Source organism: Echiichthys vipera (genome assembly GCF_963691815.1).
Source record: "Echiichthys vipera genome assembly, chromosome: 10".
Taxonomy (NCBI): domain Eukaryota; kingdom Metazoa; phylum Chordata; class Actinopteri; order Perciformes; family Trachinidae; genus Echiichthys; species Echiichthys vipera.
Window position 1 is genome coordinate 6,307,648 of NC_139835.1, and position 27,083 is coordinate 6,334,730.

General features: G+C 40.4%; 3 protein-coding genes across 3 annotated transcripts; 2 read left to right on the top strand and 1 right to left on the bottom strand.

Moving 5' to 3' along the window:
• Positions 1-219: 219 nt before the first annotated feature.
• ybey (ybeY metalloendoribonuclease) lies at positions 220-3,866 on the top strand. Its single transcript, XM_083920991.1, has 5 exons — positions 220-296; positions 380-602; positions 1,215-1,346; positions 1,707-1,775; positions 3,566-3,866. The coding sequence occupies exons 2-5, from the start codon at positions 393-395 to the stop codon at positions 3,659-3,661; spliced, it is 507 nt and encodes a 168-aa protein (XP_083777117.1). The 5' UTR covers positions 220-296; positions 380-392; the 3' UTR covers positions 3,662-3,866.
• Positions 3,867-4,083: 217 nt separating this feature from the next.
• On the bottom strand, positions 4,084-19,961 carry usp37 (ubiquitin specific peptidase 37). The gene is made up of 24 exons (XM_083920990.1): positions 19,840-19,961; positions 18,702-18,926; positions 16,360-16,510; positions 15,205-15,293; positions 14,988-15,103; positions 14,609-14,686; positions 14,264-14,352; positions 13,736-13,820; positions 13,346-13,501; positions 12,957-13,088; positions 12,639-12,762; positions 12,078-12,325; positions 11,835-11,952; positions 11,589-11,668; positions 9,096-9,260; positions 8,838-8,891; positions 8,366-8,513; positions 8,062-8,281; positions 7,636-7,802; positions 7,222-7,282; positions 6,825-6,940; positions 6,472-6,541; positions 5,907-6,045; positions 4,084-5,619 (listed from the first exon to the last, which is right to left on the bottom strand). The coding sequence occupies exons 2-24, from the start codon at positions 18,873-18,875 to the stop codon at positions 5,532-5,534; spliced, it is 2,868 nt and encodes a 955-aa protein (XP_083777116.1). The 5' UTR covers positions 18,876-18,926; positions 19,840-19,961; the 3' UTR covers positions 4,084-5,531.
• A 158-nt stretch (positions 19,962-20,119) lies between these two features.
• cnot9 (CCR4-NOT transcription complex subunit 9) lies at positions 20,120-26,695 on the top strand. The gene is made up of 8 exons (XM_083921364.1): positions 20,120-20,448; positions 21,377-21,562; positions 21,978-22,093; positions 22,676-22,785; positions 22,893-23,002; positions 24,429-24,527; positions 24,630-24,721; positions 25,885-26,695. The coding sequence occupies exons 1-8, from the start codon at positions 20,431-20,433 to the stop codon at positions 26,051-26,053; spliced, it is 900 nt and encodes a 299-aa protein (XP_083777490.1). The 5' UTR covers positions 20,120-20,430; the 3' UTR covers positions 26,054-26,695.
• Positions 26,696-27,083: the final 388 nt, after the last annotated feature.

A 27,083-nucleotide genomic window follows, 5' to 3' on the forward strand; every position in this document is an offset into this window, starting at 1 on the left:
TTTCGTTCCCCGCTTTGTTTCCGCCGCTGTCAACGGTGCGACCGTTTCATTAATTGAATCGGTTTTGAACGGGCGCGGGACCCCTTTCCTTAGACGACAGAATATGTTTACTTTCTCACAACTATATTGCCATATCTATGCTGCCTAGAGACCGCTCTCAGAATCCGTTTTGGAGAGCTACATGTTTGCTAATGCCGGGACGTGTCACCTTGAATTCCGCCTGCTGAATGGCTGAACATCGAACCGTTCTCGTTAACTTAACGTTACTTACCGCCCCAGAACTATTATAACCGGAGGTGGGTTGGTTTTCACGTCAACCCATGTCTCGTGATTGCTTTTTTTTTTTTAAATAACGGTGTTATTTTTTCCTCTTTTTAAGCCGCAATTTTAAAATGGGACTAGTACTGCGGAATCTCCAAAAGGTGGTGCCTCTTCGCCGGGCCAGGCTGCGCAAGGACGTGGATACACTGAGGCACATACTCGGCATTCAGAAGTTTGACCTGGGCATCGTGTGCGTGGATAACCACAGAATTCAGCAAATCAATAACCTATACAGAAAGAAAAATGTGCCCACGGATGTCCTCTCATTTCCATTCTACGAGGTAAATATGACTACATGCACAGTGGCGGATTAAGGTGGTCTTGGGCCCCTGGGCTACTGTTTGTTTGGGCCCCCCACATTATTAATCATGCTTTGTCAGAAAAAAAAACCTGCTAGGGGTCAATTCAGGAATTTTCTTTAGTAGATCTTGGTTCTGTTGTTCTTTTTGTTTTTGTGCTTTTATTTTTCATGCTCCTCAATCACATTTCCTTTCTGACATGTTGCTGCTGTACTGTGTAGTTACAGTGAGTGAAGTATCATTTGACAACAAAACTGACCTTATGAGCCCAGCGTCTTAATTTTTAAAAATGTTTCTAGCAGGCAAGTTTTTTTTTTCCCAGTGTAGTAAATTAAAAAATGTTTTAATAGTCTAGCCAATCCAGGGCCCCTGCACACCTGGGGCCCCTAGGCTGCAGCCTAGACCAGCCTGTGCATTGATCCGCCTCTGTACGTACAGTATGTCAACACATGCCATGAATGAATACATCTGCTCCTGTAAAGTGTTAACTGGGCTACATGTCTTCCCTTCAATAAGGAGGAAGCAGCTTGAGTGTTGACCAAGAATTCTTGATGGAGTTCTTGAACCAATCCCAACTGCTCTCGCCTGTTTTAGGACCTGAGACCTAGTAAGTTGCCTTGCCCCCTTCATAGGGATGAGCTTAACCTTGGAGACATTTTCTTGGGGGTCGAGTTTGTGATGAAGCAGTGTAAGGAGGAATCCTTGGATCTGCACGGAGCCCTCACCGTGAGTATCCGCAGCACAGAACAACACGTCTGATAAAACTGCGGCTGTCGCGGCAGCTCTCAGAAATACAGGCTGTTCATTATTTCACAGACTTGTTTCTCATATTCAACTGTGTTCATTGAATTTCATCCGCTGTCATGCAGTGTCATTCTCTTCAAGGTGCACATTTGTTGCTGCAAGTAATTTGTTGTCACTTAAATCTTTTTCATAAATCATTACATTCAATAAATGTATTTAAAAAAAGAAAAACCTTGTTTCCACATCTTAAACAGTAATTCAGGGCTTAGACTATGACTGCCACCAGCCTGCGTGTTTGACATTCACTGGCAGTAATGGCTTCTCTTTTGCCTCATGTTTCAGGTTGTCACTGCACACGGTATCTGTCACCTGCTGGGCTACAGACACGAGACGGAGGAAGAATGGACTGAGGTTTGTACGGAGATTACATGGAAAAATCTTAATGCAGAACACACATACGAGTCAGCTCAATCAAATTTCAAAGTAACATTTCCTCACGTCTATGGTATGTAGCCGTCCAAATGTGTTTGTGACATTTCTGCCTCCAGCCCAAAACAGTTTGAGCTTAGTGGGCTTTCTTTTTCCACTCACTGATGTTGCTGTCATATTACTCCAATATGAAACTCAGTGACTACCAAAAATATATATTTTTTTCATTGTAGAGGGGTGGAGGCCAGGGGTGCAGATCCGTTGTCAGGACTTTGAAAATATTTTTTTTCATACCATACCACCATAAATCACAACTTCATAGAGGCTCATCATATTAATCAAAAAGTACTGAATATGGAATCATTTACTGTGCTTACCTTTCTTGTTTATTTGTCCTAAACAGCCAACAGAGTATCTCTGCTTACTAAACTGTTATAGTAGTAAATCATAATTTTAAGGGTCTCAGGCATGTAATAGCTACTCACCATCTTATTTTTTTTCCCAGTTTATGGGACTACTTTAAGCATGATCAATTGATTTGAATGAACATCAAAAGATGAAGCTCTTTTTTTAAAGCCTGCTGATCATCAGCTTCTGTGTAAGAAACTACTTGTTCATTTGTGTTGTTGGTGAGTGGAGGAGAGCAGAGATGGATGTGGAGAAATATGTTTGTTAAATATTGTTTTAGATGTGAATCTAAAATGGGAAGAATGTGAAGTCTGAAAATACATTTGTTCAAGTTCGAATAATTTAGGGTATTTTTATGGGGGGGTTCATGTTTTTCAGTATTTGCACCCATGAGCGGAGGCACGCATTTCAAAACAAAAACAAACAAACAATAAGCATGGCTAGGTATTGCCGGAGGATAAAGTTTCTTTAAAATACTTTTTCCCTGATCATCTGTCTCATGGCGCTGCTACGATAGTTTCAGCAAATATAAATATAAATATAGAAAGTTTTCTCACAAAATTGCACTGCAGTTTTTTTTATTTGTCATTGCGGTATGAACTTGGGCAATAAACACATCATGAAAGACACCGAGGGATTTCTTGAGTTAGTTGAAAGAGTATCATAAGAAAACTGGACTTTGAAAGTTTTTCCAGTGGTGCATTATGTGGTCAGTTTGATGGTCAACAAAATGTTGGAAATTCAACAAACATTTCGTTGTATTTTAGCAGTATACTGAAAGAGAGAACTGAGTACACGCAATTATCATTATCACAATATTTTCAATTCAATTCTATTTTATTTATAGTGCCAAATCATAACAAAAGTTATCTCAGGACACTTTACAGAGTAGGTAAAGACCACACTCTATGACTTATTTAAGATTTACATAGACCCAAATGTTCCTTCCCTATAACAGGCAGGAACAGACCCAGCTCTGTGGAGGACGGACATCTGTCTGCACCGGTTGGGGAGGAAGATGCTATTGCATACTTTCCTCGTGCAGCCTGAGTCTGGGTTCTACCGAAAATGGCTTTTTTCAACATGAGTGGGTCATCCTGCAATCGGTCCGATCCCCGGCTCCTCCTCCCCCTGTCCGCGTGTTAAGTGTCCTTAGGAAAGACACTAAACCCCAAATTGCTCCTGAAGGCAGCACCATCGGTCTCTGTCTGAATGATTAGATTAGATGATGGGCATGTAGCCCCGGTCATCAGTGTATGAATGCCTTTGGGAATGTGGCAAGTCGTGTAAAAAGTGTAGTTGGATGACTAGAAAGGTTTTCTAGGAGTATTTACCATTCAATATGTTTACAATGTTGTTTCCAGATGCTGCAGAGGGAAAGCTACATTCTAAGTGAGTACAGCAGACTCACAGGGAGACACCTGGAGCCACTGATGAAGAGATGCAGTCAGGAGAGGTGACAGTGAGCGTCCCCTGCTAACTTTACAGTTATACTATGGTGCTTGATGTTGTCGTTCTCTATCCTGTAACCAGACGGGCCACTGTTGTGACTGTATTCATTGTCATGCTGTCTTCTCCACAATCACAACCTGCAGCAACTGTTAAGGACTTGAATCACCTGGCAGGAGAATGATTGTGACCAAATTGATCGTGGATATTCTTTGCCAACCCCGGATGTGTGTTCTGAAAGTTTAAAACATTAAATTAAAACTGCTTTTCACTTTGACCGTAATATTTTATTAAAATCTGCTTTAGGAAGTTGTGTATGAAGGGTAGAAAAAGCTTACTTTACTTCACAAATACATTAGAGCCTCTTAACACTGCAGTTGGGACAGGATGTACAGGAAAGCACAAGGTTTCAGAAATTAAAATCCAGGCTGACAGGAAAAAGGAGAACCGATTTGTGGGCAATTTGCCTGCTGTCTGGGTACATGTTCATTGTGTAACAGAATACTGTTCCGAGTCAGCTTTTAATGCACAATTCCTAAAATCCCAACTCAATATGGCCGGGCATGAAGAATATCAATCCACACTTCTTTTATTATCCATGTTTTATAATGCTCTACATGTTTTCTTCTGTTGTGAGGGGAGTTAAAGAAATAAGTTGTGGTGCGGATGTGTCCAGCAGAGGCCATGTTTCAGTGTTGCACGTTAGCCATGGTGTACTGAAACGTGATTTCATTTTTACAGTGGGAGCAAAAAAGCTGTACAACCAGTGTTTAAAATTAGAACCAGTGCAGGAATAACAAAAGGATTCCTCTTGTTCCTTTCTATCAATCAGCATGTGTGATGGAACTAGTGGGACAGGGTCTAACATGTGGAGTACTGTGCACTGGCCTTACATACCGTGTGTTGAAATACATGACACTATAGCTAGTTTCCCTGGTGGTCCAGTATTCATCTCAATGGGCTAATTGACATAAATCAACCCTATGTTGCAATAAATAGAAACTCTGTTGGTTTTTTTTATAAAGGACACTCTGACTTACACACTGAGGTTTGACAAACATCTTCAAAAACAAGGTTGTGCAACTTTCAAAGTAAAGCTTGTGTACATATTTATAAAAGTTTTCTTGGGAGGCACAAAGTCAAAATCCCAAAAGAATAAAGTAGGCTTTACTGAGAAATCTCAGTCAAAAACAGGTTGTTATTATTGAGCTTACTGAGTTTTTTCAAATCTATAATATGGAGACAACCACACACACAAAGTAGTTCATAAGTCAAGCACAAAAAGCAACAGATAACATCCACACTCTGTGACAGGAAGCTGATTTGAAGTGGCCAGTTTGTGCCACAACATAAATATTGCACCAGATGTACCCGCTAAATACGACACCCCTCTAACTCTATAATAGCTTATACTCCAACATAGAATATTATCTTTATTTGTTTATATGGGAAATAAAGGGTCTACAATACATACAATTCAGGAAGCACCAGTGTCAGCTGGTGTTTGATAGGTGCTTTTAGATGAAAGTCTAAAGAAGTGTATCAAGAAACAAAGAAAAAAAACCTTTACAAAACAGTCGTTTGATAAAAATCATAGCAAAGAAAAACTCCAGCCCCAAAAACATAGAGGCAAAATTTGATCCACTGAACATGTTTAACTGCATTTCTGGTATCTTAAAGAGTCGTGTAAGTCAGACGCCTGTGTTGGCATTTACAGGTGCTAACTCTGCAGGGCATCTAGAGATTTGTTGAGGAAAAGAAGTGCCTGAAGATGACCAAAATGGACGGCAATCAGTAGTACTTAAGGTTGTTCAGAGGAGAGCTCCATCTACAAGGGTTCGGCTGTGGATGTGTGTGGCTGGCAGTCCAAAGATGTAGTGCTCAGAGGGGCTGCAGGACGTTCCTTCCTGCCTCTGAAGTGGTGCTGGCTCCAGATTTCTCCATTTCAGACAGCTGCTCAAACACATCCCTGAGAACACACAAGATATGATTGTGTAAGACAATCTTACTGCCGACTCGCGTAATGGCCTCTGACATGAACTAAACACACTACTACAAAACTTAGTCCAATGTGCATGTGTTTCCTCGTGTCTGCTGTGGTTTTAAACTGGCAACTCACCAGAATTACAACATTTTTTTGCATCAAAAAAGTATTCACCCCTTTCGGGTTAATGCAGTCACAACTTATCTGACAATGACAGCAGTGGAAACGTTTTTGTATGTGATGTAAAGTAGTTTACAGACACTCCAACTCACTTGTGCATGTAGAAGAAGATGTATCCACTGCGGTCCCGGTCTCGTTGGACAGCTGCTTCCTGTGTGCGTGACACGTCCAGGTCATTGAAGGTCAACCATGACTGCTTCTTCATGTCGTACACATCACTGATGTAATGGCCTATGGTTGAAATAAAGCAAGGTTATTTGAGGACACTCAAGTGAGGACAGGTAGTCATGGTATGCCCAAGGTAGGCAGGATCTCAGTCCAAACTAGTACCAGGTGAGTGTGGGCAGCAGGTATGATGTCGCATCTGCTCACCATAATGCTTCTTATTGAGAATGTCAGTTCAGGTAATATGAGATGATGTGAAGCATAAACATCAAATCAATACTTTGTATTGTCAAATCCTGCCAAAGATGTTTGCCCAGAGGGGTACTTGTGTCTTCTTAACACATCAGCACTACAAGCTTGGCGCTGTGCTGGTCAGGTTTTATGTGCTGACATCAAGGCGGAAAAACAATTATTATGCAGTAGTTTGCATACATGTTCAAATAAGATTTACCTCCATGACAGACAGAAGCACAAATACACACAAGTGCTCACCAGAGGAGGAGCTGCTCCCAATGTGACTGACGACACTGATGAGTCTAAAAGAGTTGGCCACATCTCCGCTCTGTGGATTAGAACGGTTAGAAGCATTTTTACTATAAATGAAAGCGCTTCAGTGTATCCAGTGTGGAATGTATATACTGTATATTACATGTATAGCTAGAAAAGTTAGCCAGACTGCCACTTCTTCTATGCAGGAAGGATTTTACTACTTATTGTAGTACACAATCGCTGCTTTACAATAAATTGAGGAAATAGAGTAAAAAAACAAACAAAAAAACCCCTCATATTTAGACTGTGTTGTTTAAAATGACCAGGCAGCAGCATGGCAGCAGGATGTAAAGTACCTCAGCGTTCCTCTTCAGGTTTTCAGCCTCTGCTTCAGTGTACTCCATGTCCAGCACGTCCTCGTTGCCAGAATCCTCATCTGAGCACAGTAACTCAGGCAGAGAGTTGTTAAACTCTGTTGGGTGACATTGACACTGGTCAGACATTTTTTGCTTTGCATTGATATTGTCAGCCAGGGTTTTAAGACTGAAATTTAATAATTATACTGTTAAATAAGGGAACAACCCTGACCACTTAAACATCCTCCAGATGCTAATATTACCAATGGTGCCCAGCAAGTACCCAATCATATAGATTTTAGTGGACATGGTCCACTAAAAGGTGCTCATGATGGAGTGATTGTCTCATGAGTTTCAACAGCCAACTGCTCAGCATTTCATCGATCTTGGTTCATACCTTGCAAACTGAGCTCAGTGGCCCTCTTCAGATCATCATCCTCTCTCATCTCTTGGGCCTCCTACGGGGTACGGTGGAGACAAGGTATTGCAATGAATATTAGTGTTAGACATTTCAACACTGCATTTTCACTCAGGCCATGTCTGCTTCCTCATCATCAACGGTAATTGCCAGAAACTACTGAAATGTAGCTCCTGCTCAGCCTGGGCAGTCTACAGTACTCAATGAGGGTGTGGAATCTATAAGTCTATCTATTATCAATCTTTTAGATTGTGTTTTTGGTTTCTTTATTTGACACTACAAATGCTATTTTGATGCTGGTAATCGTCTCATGGTATTGTAGTGTAACACCAGTGTAATGTTTCACTGCTCAAGCAAAGCCCTGCAGGTGTGATGCGGCCTTAATGAGCTTACATGCTCCTGGAGGCTCTGAGCCAGGGCCTGCTGCAGCTCCTGTTCTTCCCTCTCCTGATCCAGACTGTACTGCTGGACCCAGTCCAGTTCCCCCTGCTGCTGCACACTCTCTGGAGTCTGGTTCTCCTTGTTCTCATCCATGGTCAAGTCCAGGGAATCCAGTACATCTACAGATCAGCACATACACAGGAGTTCAATGACAATGTTACTTTGCTTAGGGCAGATTAATTTCGGCCAACCAAGTTTTTGTGTAAATGCAGAAATCCAAACGGATTGTGTAAACTAGGAAGACAACTGACTGATGCAGTACAGGGCATTGCTTTACATGTTACTATGCTCCATCCAGACATTTTTAAAAGTCAAAATGTACTGCCCCCTGTAGAAACCCAATAAACTGAATGTCTTAATCTCATGATGTTGGACTACCTGCAGGCTGTTTATTGTCTGTTTCAAGCAAATCTGTATGATAGGCCAGGTCGTGAGCATCTGTGTCCCCAAAGCCTGTGTCTGGACTGCTAGTTGGCTCCTCCTCCAGGGCGGCTGACGCCGAGAGCCCGGTTTCTTGATGGTTTATCTCCAGCACGGCTGCCAGCATTTCATCATCATTAATGCCACTAAAGTCTGCTGCATCGTTTGTTGCTCCTCTCTAAAGACACAAAAAAGAAGTGTCAGAACAGCAACAGAAACAAAGGAGAAATTTAATTGCCATGGTCCGTCAAAAAACGCTTACCTCTTCCTGACGGTCATCATCATCAGGCAGACAGCTGCTGAGGCGTTGCCTGCGGCTTGCAGCCACCTTTCTGTAAGGCTCTTCTTCACAGTCAGAGTCCACGAGGATAGAGGTGCAGCTAGAGTTGGCCATTTTCCCTCCAATCCTTCTATAAAAACGAACATAAGCTTAGTAATTAAATTAACAACCAAAAAGACAAAACATGTTTGGGCTTACTTAAAAGCCCTTTTCCTTGTCGTGCAATATGTGACGGATACACAAACATTAATTGTTGGGTTATTTTTTGCATTAATACTACCAAAGTGTTCCTTCACAGATTTTTATCAAGGATTAGCTGAGTACAGAACAACTTGCATACACTTGGGAGGTCAGAGCTTTACTCAAGTAGTGGTCAGTGTAGATGTAACTCTACTTTTTTTCATTTTATAGTTTAACATAATTTAAAAAGTCTTGCAGAAACAGCAGTCCTTACCGGAGAGGTGCTGCCGAGGAATTGACCAATTGTGATGTTTTGAGTGTTCTGGACCTTTTGAGAACAAACAATATTTAGAAACCAAACTTTGTGCCGGCATCTCTCAGCCAAAAGAGATAAATTGAATGCATGCAGGTCCAATTTTTTCCTAAAACCCTACTGAATCATTCAATAGTTATGAATGCCACACACACAGCATTTGAAATGTTTTATGTTAGTATTGTAACATTTTATTTGAGTGTGTTTAATATGACTTACATGGAGGCTTGGGAACTCCAGCCCAGACCGATCGGGGGTCGTGTGGATTCAGTGCAGTGGGATAGCAGGGTCAGGTATCGGGGAATGACCACCTGCTGGCCCAGCTTGCTGTTCAGGGACAGCTGAGCGTTAAAGCTGTACCGTTTCAGGTGTAGGATGAGCACTCTGTGGGGACAAAAGCACCATTACATTTCAGAAAGTAATTGCCGTTTGTCAAATACTTATTTTATTCCACTTATGATTGAAGTGTGACTCTAATCTTAGCTGAACTGCTACTTAACCTGGAGTGGAAATGAAGTGTTGCTTCTTGAACATTTAACATTTTGATAAAAAAATGTTTTTAATTTCTTTTGAAATATTGTTACAAAGTATTGTTCACAATGGTGTGGCTGCTGTTGCTATACCACTGTTGTACTACCATGTTTTCTTAAATAACAAAAGGCACAAAAAGCAGTGAGCAAAATTCAAGTTCCAGATCCCTTCCAGTTATTGGTGTTAATCTGCACCTGGTGACGGTTTACTTAATTGTTGGACACACCCTATTTATCTGGCAGCTCTCCTGGTTACTTTGTAAGATGTCAGCTGCTCTAAGGAGACTGAAACCCTGAGACAGCAGGTTGTCCAGATGAAGGCCAAAGGGATGACCCTCTCAGCCATCAGAGAGAGGTGGGGCGTTTACACACTGTGATTTAAAGAAGATTGAAACTTTACAAGGACACAGATTCATCTAAGTCCTTCAAAAAGGCTGGTCGTCAACTTAAAACAAGTGCACGAGGGGACAGAATTATGTGAAGACTCTCAATGGTGAATCAGTTTAACACTGCAGCTGGAGTTGGTCTCCAGTTCAGTGCTGAATAGGACAAGGATCTGTCTCTGCACACAGTGTCTCACAGTTTAAGACTTTTTGGACTGAAAGCCCACTCTGCAGTGAGCAAACCTCTCATCAGCAGAAAGAATAAAAAGGCTAGACTTGTCTTTGCTCAGGAGCATGTTGTGTGGACGGAGGAGAACTGGTCCAGAGGGACTTCAGTGATGATGGAAACATTATGTTGGGCATAGGACTGGGGAAAGACTGAACCCAAAGTGTCAGTTCAGTTTGGAGGAGGAAGTATCATGGTTTGGGGATGTTTTCTGCAGCAGGAGTTGGGCCTCTTGTAGAGCTACATGGCAGGGTGCATGCAAATGTTTATGTGAACCTCTTTCAGCAACATGCAACACCTTCACTGCAACTGTCTCCCAATCAGCTGACAGACAATGCAGTGAGACAATGCCCCCTGTCACACTGCAAAACAGGTTCAAATGTTATTATGGCGCTAAATCATCACATGGTCTTTTTTGGCACTAACATACATCAAATAAGCCACCGCGACAGTTTTTTTTGTGTATAAACTATTAACTAAAAAATCCGGGAGAGTCGAGAACAGCCGGACGTGGCTAAACCTGATTAGCTTAGGGCAGTAGGGTGAAGACATTTACCATTAATGTCACCATTTTACCCACAAATACTGCTCAAAATAACAGAAAACCTCTGCAGCAGTCCCTACTGAGTCCCTACTCATAAAACAAAGTACCAATGGGCTCCTTCCTTTTGGATTGACTTTGGTAATCAACTTTAATGGACTTTACTATGAGAGGAGCTGGTACAGGGGCCAGTAGGTAAGTCTTTAAAACACTCTTAATAAACTCTGGGTTCACCAACTACGTTGTTGGTGCTTTGTTTTCTGTGTAAGGACTCTACTCATGCTACTGCAGAGGTTTGGTGTTATTTTGAGCAGTATTAGTGGTTAAAAAAGACGTTTGAATGCCTTCACCGTACTGCCCCGAGCAAATCAGTGTTAGCCACGTCCGGCTGTTAGCAGCTCTTGCGGATTTCTCCGTTAATAGCTGTTATACGGAAAAAAACTATTTGATGTATGCAAGTGCTGAAAAAGACCATGGTATGATTTTGCGCTGCAATTACACTTTCAAGCAGTTCCTTGAAGCTACGAATAATGAAACAATGAAATGCCCAGAGTCCAGATCTAAACCCCATAGAGAATCTCTGGAAAATCCATGGCAACAAAGTAAAGTCTCAGAAACCCACTCCAGTTAGTGAACTGTGGAAGAGAGTGAGTCAGAATGGACCAAGATCAAAGCAGAGCAGTGTGAGAAACTAGTGATGTTCTGTGGGCGCAGATGTGCTGAAGTCATTCAAAGCTGTGGCCTCTACACTTCCTGTTCATTTTTGAATCCTAGAGAAGAAAACATTGTTGAAATCTTCTCTTCTGACACAATGGTTACTGTTCTCTCATTCTGATCACTGTTTTTCCCCACAAAATAAAAGGTTTTTGTTAAAGTGCCATGTTATTTTAGTACAGCAGTGGTATAGCCGCAGCAGATAATCTATCAAATAAAAAAATAAAAATCAGTATTTCAGAATAAATCAAGTATTAATAATTTGTTCTCTAATTTTGATCTCCACTGTATTTCACCCTCAATAGTCTGTTTATATACCTGGGCAGTTTGCTGAATTTATGCATAACAGTTGCCGACTTCCCATTGCATTTTTCACATGAGTACTCGATTTCCTCCATCTGCAGAAGGAAAAGGTAACTTCTATCATTACACATTCAAAAATTGTACCTCGTTGAGGCCTGTTTGTTTCATTTAGGGATAGTTATTTGCAAAAGGAATATAACAAGCTTGGAATCTTTCATTGAAATTGATTACAACTATAACCGGGTTATGCAAAAGCCTCACCCTAAAAAAGAGATCCAGAGAATCCTGGATAGAGCGAAGTGGAAGTGTTTTCTTTCGCCGTGGTAGGTCGATGGACAAGTCATTGAATTGCTCTCGCTTGGTCACTACTTCACCACAGCTGCAAAAGAAAATGAAGCTATAACATACGTGCATTTGTTTTCTCTAGAGTCAGTCTTGGCAAACAGATTACAAAGATACACTGCAAGGATAAACTCAGATGATCAAGCAAGAGACAGGCCTCACCCTTTGCAGGTGATGGTGTGCTGCACCTCAAACTCCATGTTGACTGCCACAGGGCACGTGTAGATGCGGGAGGTGTCCGCCTCTTCACCAGGCTCTGCCTTAAATGCTGAGGACGTTGTCTCCTGGCCATTCTCACACACCCCAGGGGACGATGAGGATGCTGCAGCTTCATTTGTCCAGCTCTTGTTTATTTTCTCCACATCATCCTTTAACTGGTCCAAACACTGACTCAGAAACTCATGGGCATCCTGGTAAACAACGTGACATGCATGGACTTATTAAGTACAGTGGATAAATGAGGGTTATGTACTGGTAGTTGATGCATTAAAAAACAAAACAATGAAGTGTCAGAACAGCTTCAGTGTTCAAATACACATTTGTTTACTGTTTGACATTGGCCATTACTTTTGACATGTTTGCGTTGAATCAGTCAAGAGCTTCACAAACAAACATATATTTTTCTGGTACACAACAATGCAACATTTTATTTGTTAAGGCCATTTCTCAATAACCAGTAGATCACAACTGCTCTGAACCGTTGATTTCAGGGGGAAAGCTTACATTCTGCATGTTTCCAGAGAAACGCTCAGCTGTGGAGGAGATGGCACTCTTCACTTTCCTTAAGAGGTCCTTTTTTGTCTCTGGACAGCCCACGTCCTTCTTAACCATAAGGTGAGCAAAACGCCTGCAGGCAGTGAAAACATCACAGAAAATTATGTACTTGTAAGCAGGTTTAGCAACACATATAAATGAACAAATCATTTTACACACAGATTGCTAAACTTCCCCTAAAAATACTAAACTATTGAGGTCCCTGTGATCTCAAGGACATCACACATCACCTTCAATCTGTCCCATCTATAGAGCCTAACGTAGTACCTGAGCAGTGCATTGATGGGCACCTTCTTCCATGGGATGCTCTGCCTCAGCATGTCATTGGAGAAGGAGGGAAGGCTGAAGAGGGACTGCAGGATGGCGTTCATGTAGCAAGTGTTGCCCAGGTTGGAGAATCTGTGATATAAGAATGAAAAGATTAACACAACGTGATGACGTCAGAGCCGATTTGTGCAACTCAAACTTACAGAAACATGGTTTTCATGATATTAGAAATTATATTATTTCTTGCAATGGCAAAGAAGGGGGCATGAACAGTTCTTTACTTGTGTATCATATGGGTTCACAATATCCAAAAATAAAGGCAATCTAGTCTCTCTGCACATACACAGCGTATGCTCACATTTAGTGCAGTCCACCTGGCTTATTCTTACCCTTGCAGTGGGGGCTGAGGCTGGACCTGAGTGGAAGGCCTCTGCTTGTTCCAGCCACCGTAGTCCATAGAGGGGCGTACCTTCTTGAAGGGAGTGGAGTGATTGGGCAGCATGAGGCTTCTCTTGGCTGTAGTGGTCTGTCCAGTACTGGAGGGCCTGGGGGGGATTTTAGTTTTAGTGAGACAAAAGTGAAAATTAAATTTAAGTGCAATTCAATTTTCACAGTTTCATTTTGAAAACCACATAGAGCTCGAGTAATCATTCGCCAAAACTGTATATCCACATAATAAACGTGAAATAATGTGACACCATTGTCCCCATAGCAGAAAACGAGACAAATGAGTATCTTTTACATGTAGTGTATTTTAGCTGACCACTAAAGAAACTGACCTGTCCAGGAAAGAGTGGCTCTGGCTGTAGTCTTTAGTCACAGATCGGCTGCTGTAGAACGTCGTTGGCTGAAGGGGAGTTGAACCTAGAGGAGCAGAGGGTGAGGGGAAAAGTGTGGTGGAACATAAAGTTAACTATTGGTCTGAATAAACAAACATTACAAGTGGCAGTTACAAAAGTCTCCAGAAATTATAAATAGAGGTGTCTGAATTTCAATTTGAATGATCAATGACGGTCAAATGGTCAAAATCAAAAACAGGATCTGCGATTTCCCCATTTAAAATTAATTATTTAAATTTTACCATATGGCCTTTATATGCCAGTTATATCCCACTTGATATCATGTAGATGATACCAAGACTTGATGGCATAGCCGTCAGCGCCTCAAAAAAGTTGAAAATTTAATCAAATCGTCGCCTTAAAATCTTAAGTCTAGTCAAATTGTGACGAAGGTAAACAGGTCAATTTAAGTATTTGAAGACTACGCAGCCGTATACAGATAGTGTTGCTGAGGGTGTAGAAATTTACCTGAGCTCCTGTTCTCCTCAGCCTGCTTTAGCTTATCCTTGCAGCTCAGTAGAAACTTCCTGGATGGATCCATAGTGGCCTTGTTGTTGCTAAGAAAATGTTGGTGTAGAAAGAAGAAAGTAGAAATTATATTATATTTTTTTTTTAAATGTATACGCATTTTAATCAATGATCACCCGGTGAGAATTCATGTATATGCAACCACTTCACATTACTGTATATATTAACATTCTGGTATTCATCTGATCACCAGACGAGGACACAAAAAAAGTATAAAAATCCTAAATATCAAGTCTGACCAAAGCTACAGATGCGAGGTTATTCAATGTGTATCCAAAAACAAACCTGGATGAGTCATTTTCTTTGGGGTAGTCTTCAGTCATGTCACTTTCAGAGGTAAGGTGTCTCTTTCTCTTCTCGCTCCTGAAAAAAAAAGCGACACAGAACAATTTATGGCACATGCCTGAACTGACCATTCCTAAACTGGAAGGAAAGACAAAACCATGAAAAAAATGACAGATGTCAAAGTTTTCCTTTAGAATACCAGTCACATACATGGATATTGTTATTGCTATTGTTATCGTTATAAAATAAACAAATACTGATTAAAGCAATTTTTGAGTTTGAGCTCTATTGTAATAATGCAAAACATCATCACCTCCTTAAAACGGTCAAATTGTTCACATAACTTGCATAGCAACAGCACTCTGAATTTCCATCATACCTATTCTCAGAGAATCCCGTGCGAGTGGGCGTGGAGACAGCTCTACTCGGGCTGCCCAGAGGCTTTCGCGGTGTTGTGTCCTCTCTGCCTTCTGCACTCTGCCGCCTCGGAGTTGTCTGGAAGATGTTAGGATATTCTTAGGATATATTTAAGTCAAATGTAAAAGTACGCTTGTCTAAACTAAACCTTAAAAATGTGGTTTTGTGTTGTTGCTCACCTGTCTCTCCCCTGATGGATTGGTCTCATTTTTCACAGAGCGGTTCCCAAGCACACTGAAGTTTGCACTTCCGTGGGATGATTTTAAAACTGAAAAATTAAGAAAGAATAAGAACTCAAGGCTTGGGATGTTAATTAACTGTTTACCAACAAAAATAATTTTGACCAGTTAATACTATTAAACAGGCGTTACGTCACGTCTTGTCTTATTTAGGGGGTCGCCGGCTGATCTAATCTGCTGATAATAAACAGCATGACTGACAGCTCCTTATGGATAACCATCCCCCTACTGAAGGTGAATTATCTCGTGGCCACGCATTAATTCTAGTAATGCCTTTTTCAAAAATCCAATATACCAGGGGGGCTTCGTATAGGGGTGACACACGAAACACTGCTTCCCTTTTCATGGAGAGCTTAAGCACTAGCGCACTGCTAGTGCAGTAACAAGAGCTATGTGACACAAGCCACTACTGGCACCTGGCAGTAAAGACAAACTTTACCTCTGTGAGTACCGTAGGCTACACCATGGCGAACACAAGTACTATGCAAAGACACCTGCAGCACCACCACAGCTCTCTGTTAAAATCAAATACTGACATTTTAAAATGGTGTTAAAATATCGTCGCATCTCATGGACTCTATATCGTGTATCGTACATTATTCTAAATGTATGGTATATTGTTTAATGTTGTACTGTCATGACAGTGATGGTGCTCTCGGTTTACCTTCTATCTTGCCTCTTCAAAGGAGCACAATAAAAATGTGACACTGAATTTGAAACCGAACATTGTCATTTCTGCATCTATTTTTGATTTACCGTGTGTGTGCCCCTGAAATTTCTTGTTGCGCCCCTAAAATTTTCAGTTGGGAGCCACAGTGCTCCTACTGAAAAAAGTTAGTCTGGAGCCCTGCACTATCAGCAGTAGAAGAACAGTGTGGAAATAAATCAGAATGAAATGCAACAGGACAAAATGTCTATTACGTCTAATATGTTGAAGTCAGACTGAAACATCCTCTTTTGAAGCTAAATATTGTGTAAATGTTTTTTTAAATCTACCGTTTTTTTATCAAAAAGAAAGAAAAAAATCATATCAGAAATGATGTGAACCATCAACAACAGCCTTGAAAGTTCTTAAAATGAGAAGTGTGTAGTTACTTGGCTTTCCCAGCTTCAGCTTTTCCAGGTATTCTTTAGTCTTCTGAAGCAAAGTCTTGTCCAACTTGTCCAGGGTGATGACACTGTTGTCCTTCAAAGTCAGCATGAGTCGGCTCAAATTCTGGTTAATGATCTTCAAGTTCTGGTTCAGCTGATGGCAAGAAAACAATACAAGACACTCAAATTAATTGATCCTGGTCCAGAACCAAACCATGGTTACAGCAGTCAATTGTATGTGCCCTAACCACTATTTCCACCAAAACATCCATATTATTTTTCCTTTTTGAAATTATGTACCGTTGTTTCATCATCCATGCAGACTAAACACACGCACAAGTACCCTAAAGCCAGGCACGGTGTGGATGGACAGTGTGAGTGCGCCCTAAACAATCACAGCTTGCCCCTTGCAGGGGTTTGCAGAAGCGATAACCGCATAAACATCAGCCTGCATGCATTACATTAACATAGATTTTGGACTATAGACTACATCTATACCAGTGGTCTCCAACATGTACAGCGCTTTCTTTCCTTACTGAGTGAAATCAAGGCTTTCATGGAAGCCAGGGAGGAGGATACCACCCTGTTGTTTTATATTGAGTGGCTACTTGATCTTGCAGTGCAGGACAGATGGCTAAATTGTGGCAATCTTATTTATATGGAGGTTATAAACCTCCAAAATTACTTTCAGCTAACAATCACAACAGCATTCCCAATATTTGTGGAAACCAGTAGAGCCAGGAACCAGGAAAGGCTTTCACTAAGCAGCTCTGAAAATGTCTACTTTGTTTGAGTCTACACACCTATGTGAAGCAGACTTTTCTGACATTAATGTCATGAAACCCAGTCCAGAAGTCACTTTCCAAGTCTTAAAGTCTATCCAAATTACTTTTTGAGCAGAACATTACTTTAAAATTAAAAACACACATTATGATTGTTTAGGTTGTACTCTGTAGGAATTGAGATATCTTGTTTCTAGCAGCCTCTTTAGCAGTACGATGTAATTGAGGCAAGCCTGTTTTTTCAGAACCCTCCGTATTGTCACGTATGGTAGGGCTACAGTGATATCACAATACCATACAGGATATTCAGCTTACGATACAATATATATCAGGATATTCAGCAAACAATACGATTCGGTTTGATACGATAAGATACACTTACATTATTTCCTGAAAGATTTTAAAGGGACAGTGTGATTTTGGTGGCATCTTGTGAGTGTTCCATTGACTGGGATTGAATTAATAAAAACTGAAAGAATCAATTACACAATATATGGCTCTGACTGGAAAGCAGAGATGGTAACAAGTCATGTCTCAAGTCTCTGAAGGGAAGTCCGAGTCAAGTCTCTGAGGGAAGCAACAAGTCCTAATCAAGTCTCTTATGGTTTTAATAAATAATAAAATAGAGTTGAATTGCAACCGTATTGTATAATTACACAAAGTCCCAACTAATGACAGCTTATAATCTAGAGTAAATAAACAAAGTCTGCTGCTCCCTCTACCTGAACAGATTTCAGACACACCTGAAACTCAAGGTCCTGCTCTCATTGGAGGATTTTAAAGACATTTGATAATAACTTAGAGGCAGACACATCCGGCTGTACATATTATGCATGATATATTCATGATTATGCTTGTTTTATGGTGTATATTTGCTTTTTTTTAGTTATTTGATATATCTTTATTCTATTATAGTCATGTATTTTGTATTGGCTGTTTGTTATGTTTGCTGAGTTGAAGTGAAGAAGGGCATGTTGGACAACTAATAGATCGAAGCATGTGTGTTGACTTTTTTTTGTTCTTTTGTAATTTTTGACACACATTCACCTCTCTACTTCCAGTCCGTCCCCTATATGTCACCCTCTTAAATCCAGACACACATACACATGTTCCTATTACACTTCTGCCCTTACGACAAGTCTGACTCAGAAGTTGGAAGTTCCAGATTTCCAGTTAAAAGTGAAGGCAGCATAACGGTTAGTGACACCTGGGCTGGCCAACCTTATTTACATTTAGGGAGGGAATGTCTCCCCAGACACGCATATTGTAATACTCTGCAGGAAGGAAACAAGTGCTTTCATTAGTGGGTCATATGATCAGTCACCATTGTTTTAACTTGCTCTTCGATAGATAGTAACATAACAGACAATTAAATAGATGAAGAGAGAAACATCAAAGACTGCTTTCTCAACAGACAAGATAGATGTCCAAAGAAACTTGAGGTGGATCTCAAAATTTGATAATGAGAAATTAAACAAAGGTTACTGCTTCGGAATCCAAAGCAATATTTTAGAAGGTGTACCCATTATTGAATAAATACAAACAAAACAAGCTGAACAATACCTGGAAAGTTTTGGAAGCTCCGCCACAGTTGAATCTTAGGCAGAGGTTCACTTTGTTGTCCTTTTCCAGAATCTCAAAAGTTCCTTCTTTCCATCTGGTGGTGCCCAGATCTATGCTGGTAAGGCGGATATTAACAGAGCCACCGCTGGAGAGTTTGGGCACTATGGTTGACATGGCTTACTATCCAGTTGGTGCACTTTGGAGGCAGGGACTTCTGTACAAATCCTAAACAAGAGGGAAATTAAATCAACTGTCAAGACAACCATTGTGTCATTTATAACCCATCATCTATGTCTAATATGTAAAGTTGATTATAAGTGTCATGCTTTAACCATATCACTACCACCAAAATAGGGGTACGACTGCCATTGCTACAACCATCAGCTAATGAGCTCAATGATATAGCATACAAAGTGACCAAAAAGACACCATTTCTACTAATATTGTACGACATCTTTAATTCCAAAACTGGTATAATTTGCAAGGTCTACGTTACTCAACTTAAAAAATGTTTGACATAAAACATAACGCTATGGCCAACGTTTTACTATTGAGCGTTTGTTGAAAGTCACAACACAAGTGAACCACAAACAACATAGGTTAGCACAACAGCTAAACAGCACGGACGTGTTGTTGAAGGGCTCAGGTTAACACTTAAACATAGAAGAGAACTCACAACAATATGTTGACAGATAGGGGCTGAATGTTTTACAGAGTCGGCTCTTATGTTAACTGGCTTACGGTCCCAATAAGAGTCAGCGAAGCCCGGGTTGCGTTAGCCATCCAACTAGCCCAATGACCAGTCTGTCTCGCGGCAACAAACACGAGCTTGGATGCCCGACACACAGCGACCCGCGCTCATTACTTCATGCTTAGTTAACGTCAATCTGACAAGAACAACAGTCGCAAAAATGTGCCAAACCTAACGTACAAAGTTACAAAGAATGAGCTAGGGTGACAGTACAGCCGTGCCGAGTGCCCGGGATGTCCTCATCTACAGACGCTGAATGGATGTGGGAGGCCGACATTAGCAGGTCTGCTAGCAGGCTAGCGGGAAGTAGCTCACTGGCTAATTTGCCTGATTGTAATATGGTGATGAAAACAGTCGCCGTTTCCTTAAACCGTCGCAGTTCTTTACCTGTCGATGATATGTGCACGTCCTATAACTATTAAATCAAAGTCTCGTTTTCGCAGGTTCTCTGAGGGCAGAAAGTTTGTTTTGCCGGCATTCAGCTGCTCTCCAGTCCGTATGTTGTTGACAGTGGAGCGGCACACGACGCCTCGCAACACTGCGCGATGATGGCGGGAATGTGAACATTTACAACGGAAATGACAACCGAGAGTGTGTCAGAGCCTCATCTCGCGATATCTTAATTATTTGTATTAAGGTGGTTGTTTCCTCCATTGCCAACAAAAAACTCTCTATTGACTGGATTCTGGTTTATGATCAATATCTTTCGGGTTTGAGTTCTCGCGGCTGTTATTGAAGCAGTTGAATGAAAAACACCAACGTTTTGCGCTCGCGATGAAGTAGCGCTGCTTGAAATGTTCGCGCGTGACTACTGGATTCCTTCGTCAAGACATTTATCGCTAGCCGCTTAGCTCGGGCTAGCTGCCCCCACTTACGGCAAGTCTGATTAATTGTAGCCACATTAGTTTACCATTTCACCACACTTCAGCTACTACAGTCGTATAAAGAACACCTCGCGGCCACAGAGAGCGTCAGAGAATGCTGGCGACGGGAGCAGTGAGTATTAATACCAGTGTAACGTTACTGTACGGTATCAACAGTGTTAACTATCGTGCCCTTACATCTGTCCTGTTGTTTGATTTGCTTTGATTGGTAAAAACATCTTCATCAACACTGTCTCTTTATTGACGCTTTATTATGTTTAAAGTGAGTGAAATATTTAATCTATTCATCAAATGTATATGTTTTATGTTATCCATTTATTAATCACATATCCCTAAATTTCAACTTAACATTAGGTACTATTTGAAACTAAAGGCTCTCCAGCAGAGCTTAACACATAGCTAAAGGTGGCTTTGAACAGTGCATGGATGCACAATTTGCAATGGTTGTACAAAAAAAATCATATTTTGTCTTTGAGAACGCACAATGATAATTGGGGAGATCTCAGTATACCTACCAATACAGTTGGTAGGTCAGTGACTCCAGGATAGAGCTGCTTGCTGCTTACAAAATCATACATGATATGTTTGAGTATCTTGTGTGATGTGTGAGATGAGCAGATAATGGCCTTTTTCAAACAACATATTTATATACAGTAACCAGGGTATTCCATACTGTTGTAAGGCCTGTAAACTCAGCACCCAAATTGTTTTGGGCACTGCCAAAGCCAAACTAATGTGGAGAGCATCAAAATTAAGCAATTTACCAGTGGACTTCTTGAGCAAGTTTTGTCTTCAGCGTTTTTGGTGTTCTATTAATGTGTTCTGTTAATGTATTATCTGCTCTAGCCTTTCCAAATGTTTGTACACAGATATTGTAATATTAATCGTCCAAATTGATGTGAATGTTGCTTTCGGGAGGACCCCAAAACCAACCAAATACGTGCGCCTTAGTCTTCCACAAACTTAGGGAAAATGCTAACTGTACGTCTATCCAAGGTTCTACTGGATGGCGATGTTGATTATTTTCCCTCCTTTTACAGGCTGTAACTAATGTCACAGCCCTGGCCCAGGTAGACCGGGAGAAGATCTACCAATGGATCAATGAGTTGTCCAGTCCAGAGACCAGAGAAAATGCCTTGCTGGAGCTAAGCAAGAAACGCGAGTCTGTGCCAGACCTGGCACCAATGCTCTGGCACTCCTGTGGCACTATTGCTGCCCTGTTGCAGGTGACCCATGGCCTAGTACATATCTACACTCAACAAAAATATAAACGCAACACTTTTGTTTTTGCTCCCATTTTTCATGAGATGGACTTAAAGATCTAAAATTAATTCCAGATACACAATATTACCATTTCTCTCAAACATTGTTCACAAATCTGCTCACTATCACATACATGTATTTGGACAGATTTGTGAACAATGTTTGAGAGAAATGGTAATATTGTTTATCTGGAATTAATTTTAGATCTTTAAGTCCATCTCATGAAAAATGGGAGCAAAAACAAAAGTGTTGCGTTTATATTTTTGTTGAGTGTATTTGGTTACTAAAAGTGTCTGTTCATTCAATCTGCTGATGTGTTGTTGTGATACTAAGTGTAGAAGATTTCTTCCTTCATCTTATTTCTTTCTCTCTCTTTAGGAAATAGTGAACATCTATCCATCTATAAACCCACCTACACTCACAGCTCATCAGTCAAACAGAGTGTGCAATGCCCTGGCACTTCTGCAGTGTGTTGCCTCGCACCCGGAGACACGGTAATTCATTAAATTACAAATTCCAGTGGTTTTTGTAACTGATTTGTTTTTTCCTATGCTGGTGATTTACAGGCTGTCTTCAGAAGCTTCAACAATGTAATGCTAATTAATCTATAAGGCTGGGGTATTTTCCCCACTACACCAGACTCAATTTGCTCTAAATATGTTTAATTCTCAAATAGTTCAGTTATTTAAAGTAGTCAAAAGGTCACTGGCAAACAATTCCAATTGCAACTTGTTTGAAGAATTTGGATGTTTCATGTGACAGTATAATTATTGGGTGACTGTTCAAGGTAATACCCCAGAACTGACATCTTTATCAGACATGACACCTGACTCATTTCCATTTGAAGACGGTGTCTTTCTTTATTGAAGCAGGAAGATGTCTTGAATCCAAAAACTGGGGCTTGAATCCCTGTTCTTCGTGAAGTTAATTGCATGCGATATTATTTAATGTTGGCTCCACTGTCAGTAACATCCATTAGGGTATAAAGGTGACCTTGTAGCATACGCCTGATATTAACTGCACCTATAAGTCTGGTAACATTGTGTAAACAACTTTACATCTTTGTTCCTTACCAGGTCGGCCTTTCTTGCTGCTCACATCCCTCTTTTCCTTTACCCTTTTCTGCACACTGTGAGCAAAACACGTCCGTTTGAGTACCTGCGACTGACCAGCCTCGGAGTCATAGGTAAACTTAGCTCCTGCTTCGGTGTTTTGTCTCTTGATTGGTGGTTTATTCCACAGAGTTGTGTATTTTATCAATCTCATTAAGCTGTCTTTCTGTGTTTACTGCAGGTGCTTTGGTTAAAACGGATGAACAAGAAGTGATTAATTTCCTCCTCACGACTGAAATCATCCCGCTGTGTCTCCGCATAATGGAATCAGGGAGTGAGCTCTCCAAGACGGTACTTATGTGCTTTTAATGCAGTCCTCTAACTGACCTTAAGTTGAGTGATGGTGTACAACAGGACTTTTCAGGTATATTGTTCAGGGGGCCTCCATAGGCTGGACATTTTTCCTGAGCTATTACTCTCATTACACTTGACACAACGCACCACCACATTTTCAATCCCAATTAGGGATGGGTATCGTTAGGGTTTCATTGAGAGGCTACTACTGTCCTTATTGATACTCAGTTATTAGTTAGTTATTACTTATCAGTTCGTTTTCATTACAAATTAGTGCATTGCCCGTAGAAAGTAAATATTCCTATGGAAAAGTGGGAGCTCAATGAGTGTCATGGACACACAGACACAGTTAATGTAAGAAAAAGACAAACACACATTGAACAAACATGATTAGAGCTATAGCCACAAAGAAAAACCCAGGAATATACACTACATGCAGTACATAAACATACAGACTTGAATACAGTAGCTGATAATAATAATAATAATAATAATAATAATTATAATAGATCAATTTTATTATCATATTATTCATAAAGCGCCACACATTTTCAATGGGAGACAGGTCTGGACTGCAGGCAGATCCTTTTGGGGATGCTCCTTTTTACCCAATCATGACACTAACCTGTTTCCAGGTAACCTGTTCACCTGTGGAATGTTCCAAACAGGTTTTTTTGATAATTCCTCAACTTTCTGAACCTTTGTTGCCCTTGTCTCAGCTTTTTTGGAACATGTTGCAAGCATCAAATTCAAAAAGAGTGGATATTTACAGTTGAACATTAAATATCTTGTCTTTGCAGAGTATTCAATTGAATATAGGTTGAAAAGGATTTGCAAATCATCGTATTCTGATTTTATTTATGTTTTACACACCTCAAGTGGTTTCATGTTTGAGCTCACCCTGCAGGTTAACAGGCTTTTTTGTCAGCAGATGTACTGATAGAAGGCAGTTTAAAACAAGTTATTTGTGCGACCTAAGATTAGGACTGCTTTGCAAAAGTAAAAAGTCCTAACTTAAGTAAGCAGGAAAATTTGCCTGAGATTATCTTACAGGCTAAAATGCAGATTTGTAAACTATGCAAAGTGAGGAATGACCATTATACCATTCTGTATGAGGAACAATATTTGGTAATGGATGAAACCTGGTTCCAACCACAATGTTTTTCCCTTCAGCGACACTGTCAAATCTGTTTCCGGTCTTTTTTTAAAAAAAAATTTATATTATTTTTTTTTTACAAAAACAAATCTAGTGATTTCTCCCAACCTGCTGCCTTTTATTAAGAATCATGAGAACTTACCACTTTTGTATTGCGACTCTTTTTTACTCTTTAAGCTTTGGAAAAATAGATAATATATGAACTGACAGTTTTGGTGCATAATGGTGTCCACATGTCACCATTCTTCTCTTCATTTTGTTTGGCAGGTTGCTACTTTCATACTGCAGAAGATCCTGTTGGATGACACAGGGCTGGCCTATATATGTCAGACCTATGAACGTTTCTCCCACGTGGCCATGATCCTTGTAAGTTTTTTTGAGAAACTTCCGAATTTGAATTTACTCACTGCACACTGTGACGTTTCAGCATCGTTTTTCACAACATCATTTCCGTGGCTTTCTTTGCAGGGCAAAATGGTGCTGCAGCTCTCGAAAGAACCATCAGCTCGCCTGTTGAAGCATGTTGTTCGCTGCTACCTCCGCCTCTCGGACAATCTCAGGTAGACTCCCGACTGAGTGGTGATTTGTGTCAGATAGTTCCCAGTCCCTCATGATTTTGGAAACCAGTCGCAGGGTAGAGATTATGACGGATACAATACTTGCCACTAGGAGGAGCCACCACACAAACACAGTTTGTGGTAACTGTCAGTTAAATGGCCTGTCAGCTTCTATTCAGAACTTGTTTGCACACTAATGTTTTTTTAGATAATGATCAGTAAATTAATATATTGCTGTTATGTTAATCAATTCTAAATATTTGTTGCTGACATACTTAGTGCTGTAAAACCTTTACTTACCATTAGTTTTTCAAATCGCGATAATAAAACACAGTTTCCAATTTGAAACAGTAATACTAATCATCTGGAATTTTACCACAGTTAATATTAATTTCTATAGTAAATAGGTTTTCCCCTGGTGGACGTGGCTTTCACATGCACTTTGTCAACTAATTCTACAACACAATAAATACATTTAAATAAATGGCTAAATAGAACTGCAGGGCAGGATCTGTCCTGGTTTGCTGATCAATCACATGATACATTCACTTTTTCATTTGAATGTTTATTTGATACAGATACAGTACACACAGAGGATTTCACAACAATTATCCAATACTGTGCATCACAGCATTAATGAGCTACTGCTAATGCCTGTCCCTAGAAGAGCCTTTAAAATAACAAACATAAAACACACACACACACGTTTACTTAGGTCACTTTTGGAGACCTTGCTTAATTAATTTCTATAATACCTACCTACCCTAACCACTACTTGCCTTACCTTTCCCTAACCCTAATCTACCCACTTACCCAAAATCAGTTTTTCCCAATTGGTGACATAGATATAATTCCCAAATAACTGGCCGTTATTCAGAATTGTGTCCCCAAAGGTAGCCTAAGTTAGGAACACACACACACACCCTATCCCTACACAGGACTGTGATACCCTGATACCCTTTTGAAATAGTCCCTTTACAGCCTGAAATGGTAATACATAAAAAAAAAAATTTTTTTTGCAGCGTGATTTCCCCATTTTGCCTTACAACATTCAAGTGAATTTACAAATTCCCTTTTTTGAAATAACAAACTTTCTTTGAAGGGGTATACCTCTCGCTGCCAGAGAAGCTGTCTCTTCTAGTGAAGTGTTGTTATTCCTTCCCCAGAGCCAGAGAAGCCCTGCGTCAGTGTCTGCCCGACCAGCTGAAAGACAGCACCTTCGCCCAGGTGCTGAAAGACGACACAACCACGAAGCGCTGGCTGGCACAGTTGGTTAAGAACCTGCAAGAAGGCCAAGTCACCGACGCTCGAGGCATCCCACTGGCTCCACAGTGATGAGGACAAAGTGTGTGTTTACAGAAGGACTCTCATCACTGTGTAGATTTTGTATTTTGCCAAATGTGGCGCTAAGACTGTCTGCAAAGTGACATAATAAAGGAAGATTTGCTTTTGGATAGATAACTAGCACCAGGTGTTTTTCTGCCAGTACATTATGTGACTGACTTCCACACATGAAGTCAGTACTTCACAACTGAAAACCTGTTTTTTAAGAGTCAGACTATCAAAGACTTTCTAAGCCATGTTTGAGAGCATCCTATGAAAAAATCCAATAATGATAAATTGGCTGCTATTTGTTTTATGGCATGAATGTTTTTGGCAGGATCCAAAGTGACAGATGTGTCGAAAGAGGATATTGTGCAGTTAAACAAAATACTTAGTTGTCAAAACAGTCATTTTAAAACAGTATCTTCACTGAAAATTATAGACAACAAAAAGAAATACACAAACTTCTATCTGGATCTCTGTCAACATATATACCAATGATAGGCCAGTATCGGTGGTTAACATCAGCTCTTCCAAAACATCGGTCAGCTCGTCTTTGCCTGTTTCTCACTGCATCTACCTGTAATATTCCACTACCAGATGGAACTGTTATTTTTGCTTCTTGCATTTAAAATAAGACTTTTTAATCTTCTATATGACTGGTTGTGTCCTTTTTTTTGCCATGCTTCAGTCGACTGACTTAGAAGTAAAACAGTGATTGGTTTTCTGTATAGTTTGGTGTTTACTGACTTGTGTAATTCATGAAATGATTTCTGTCCAGAGTTAATTCTCAGAAGCTCTTGTTAAATCTATTTTATAAACAAACTGTTTTCCACCCATCTTAGGATGTTAATAGTACCTTAAGACGCATTTCCATCAAACACTTTCAGTATAGTTAGTGCCTTCTAGAATGCATGTAACCTCTACCTAAACACTAGATCTGCTTTGTGTTTACAACTCAGATGGTACTCTTAAATGCAGGCGAGTGGTTAAGAATCGTGGACAGCACGAGAAATGAGCTTAAAGAACCTTTTCATTCCTC

Coding starts and splice junctions, on each gene's coding strand:
- usp37 (XM_083920990.1), bottom strand. CDS start 18,875: ATGTCAACCATAGTGCCCAAACTCTCCAGCGGTGGCTCTGTTAATATC. Junction 11,669..11,834: donor CTCTGGATCTCTTTTTTAGG/GTGAGGCTTTTG, acceptor TTCCTTCTGCAG/ATGGAGGAAATCGAGTACTC. Junction 6,542..6,824: donor ACCTGAAGAGGAACGCTGAG/GTACTTTACATC, acceptor TCTAATCCACAG/AGCGGAGATGTGGCCAACTC.
- ybey (XM_083920991.1), top strand. CDS start 393: ATGGGACTAGTACTGCGGAATCTCCAAAAGGTGGTGCCTCTTCGCCGG. Junction 603..1,214: donor TCTCATTTCCATTCTACGAG/GTAAATATGACT, acceptor CGCCTGTTTTAG/GACCTGAGACCTAGTAAGTT. Junction 1,776..3,565: donor CGGAGGAAGAATGGACTGAG/GTTTGTACGGAG, acceptor TGTTGTTTCCAG/ATGCTGCAGAGGGAAAGCTA.
- cnot9 (XM_083921364.1), top strand. Junction 23,003..24,428: donor GGAGTGAGCTCTCCAAGACG/GTACTTATGTGC, acceptor TTTGTTTGGCAG/GTTGCTACTTTCATACTGCA. Junction 24,528..24,629: donor CCCACGTGGCCATGATCCTT/GTAAGTTTTTTT, acceptor CTTTCTTTGCAG/GGCAAAATGGTGCTGCAGCT.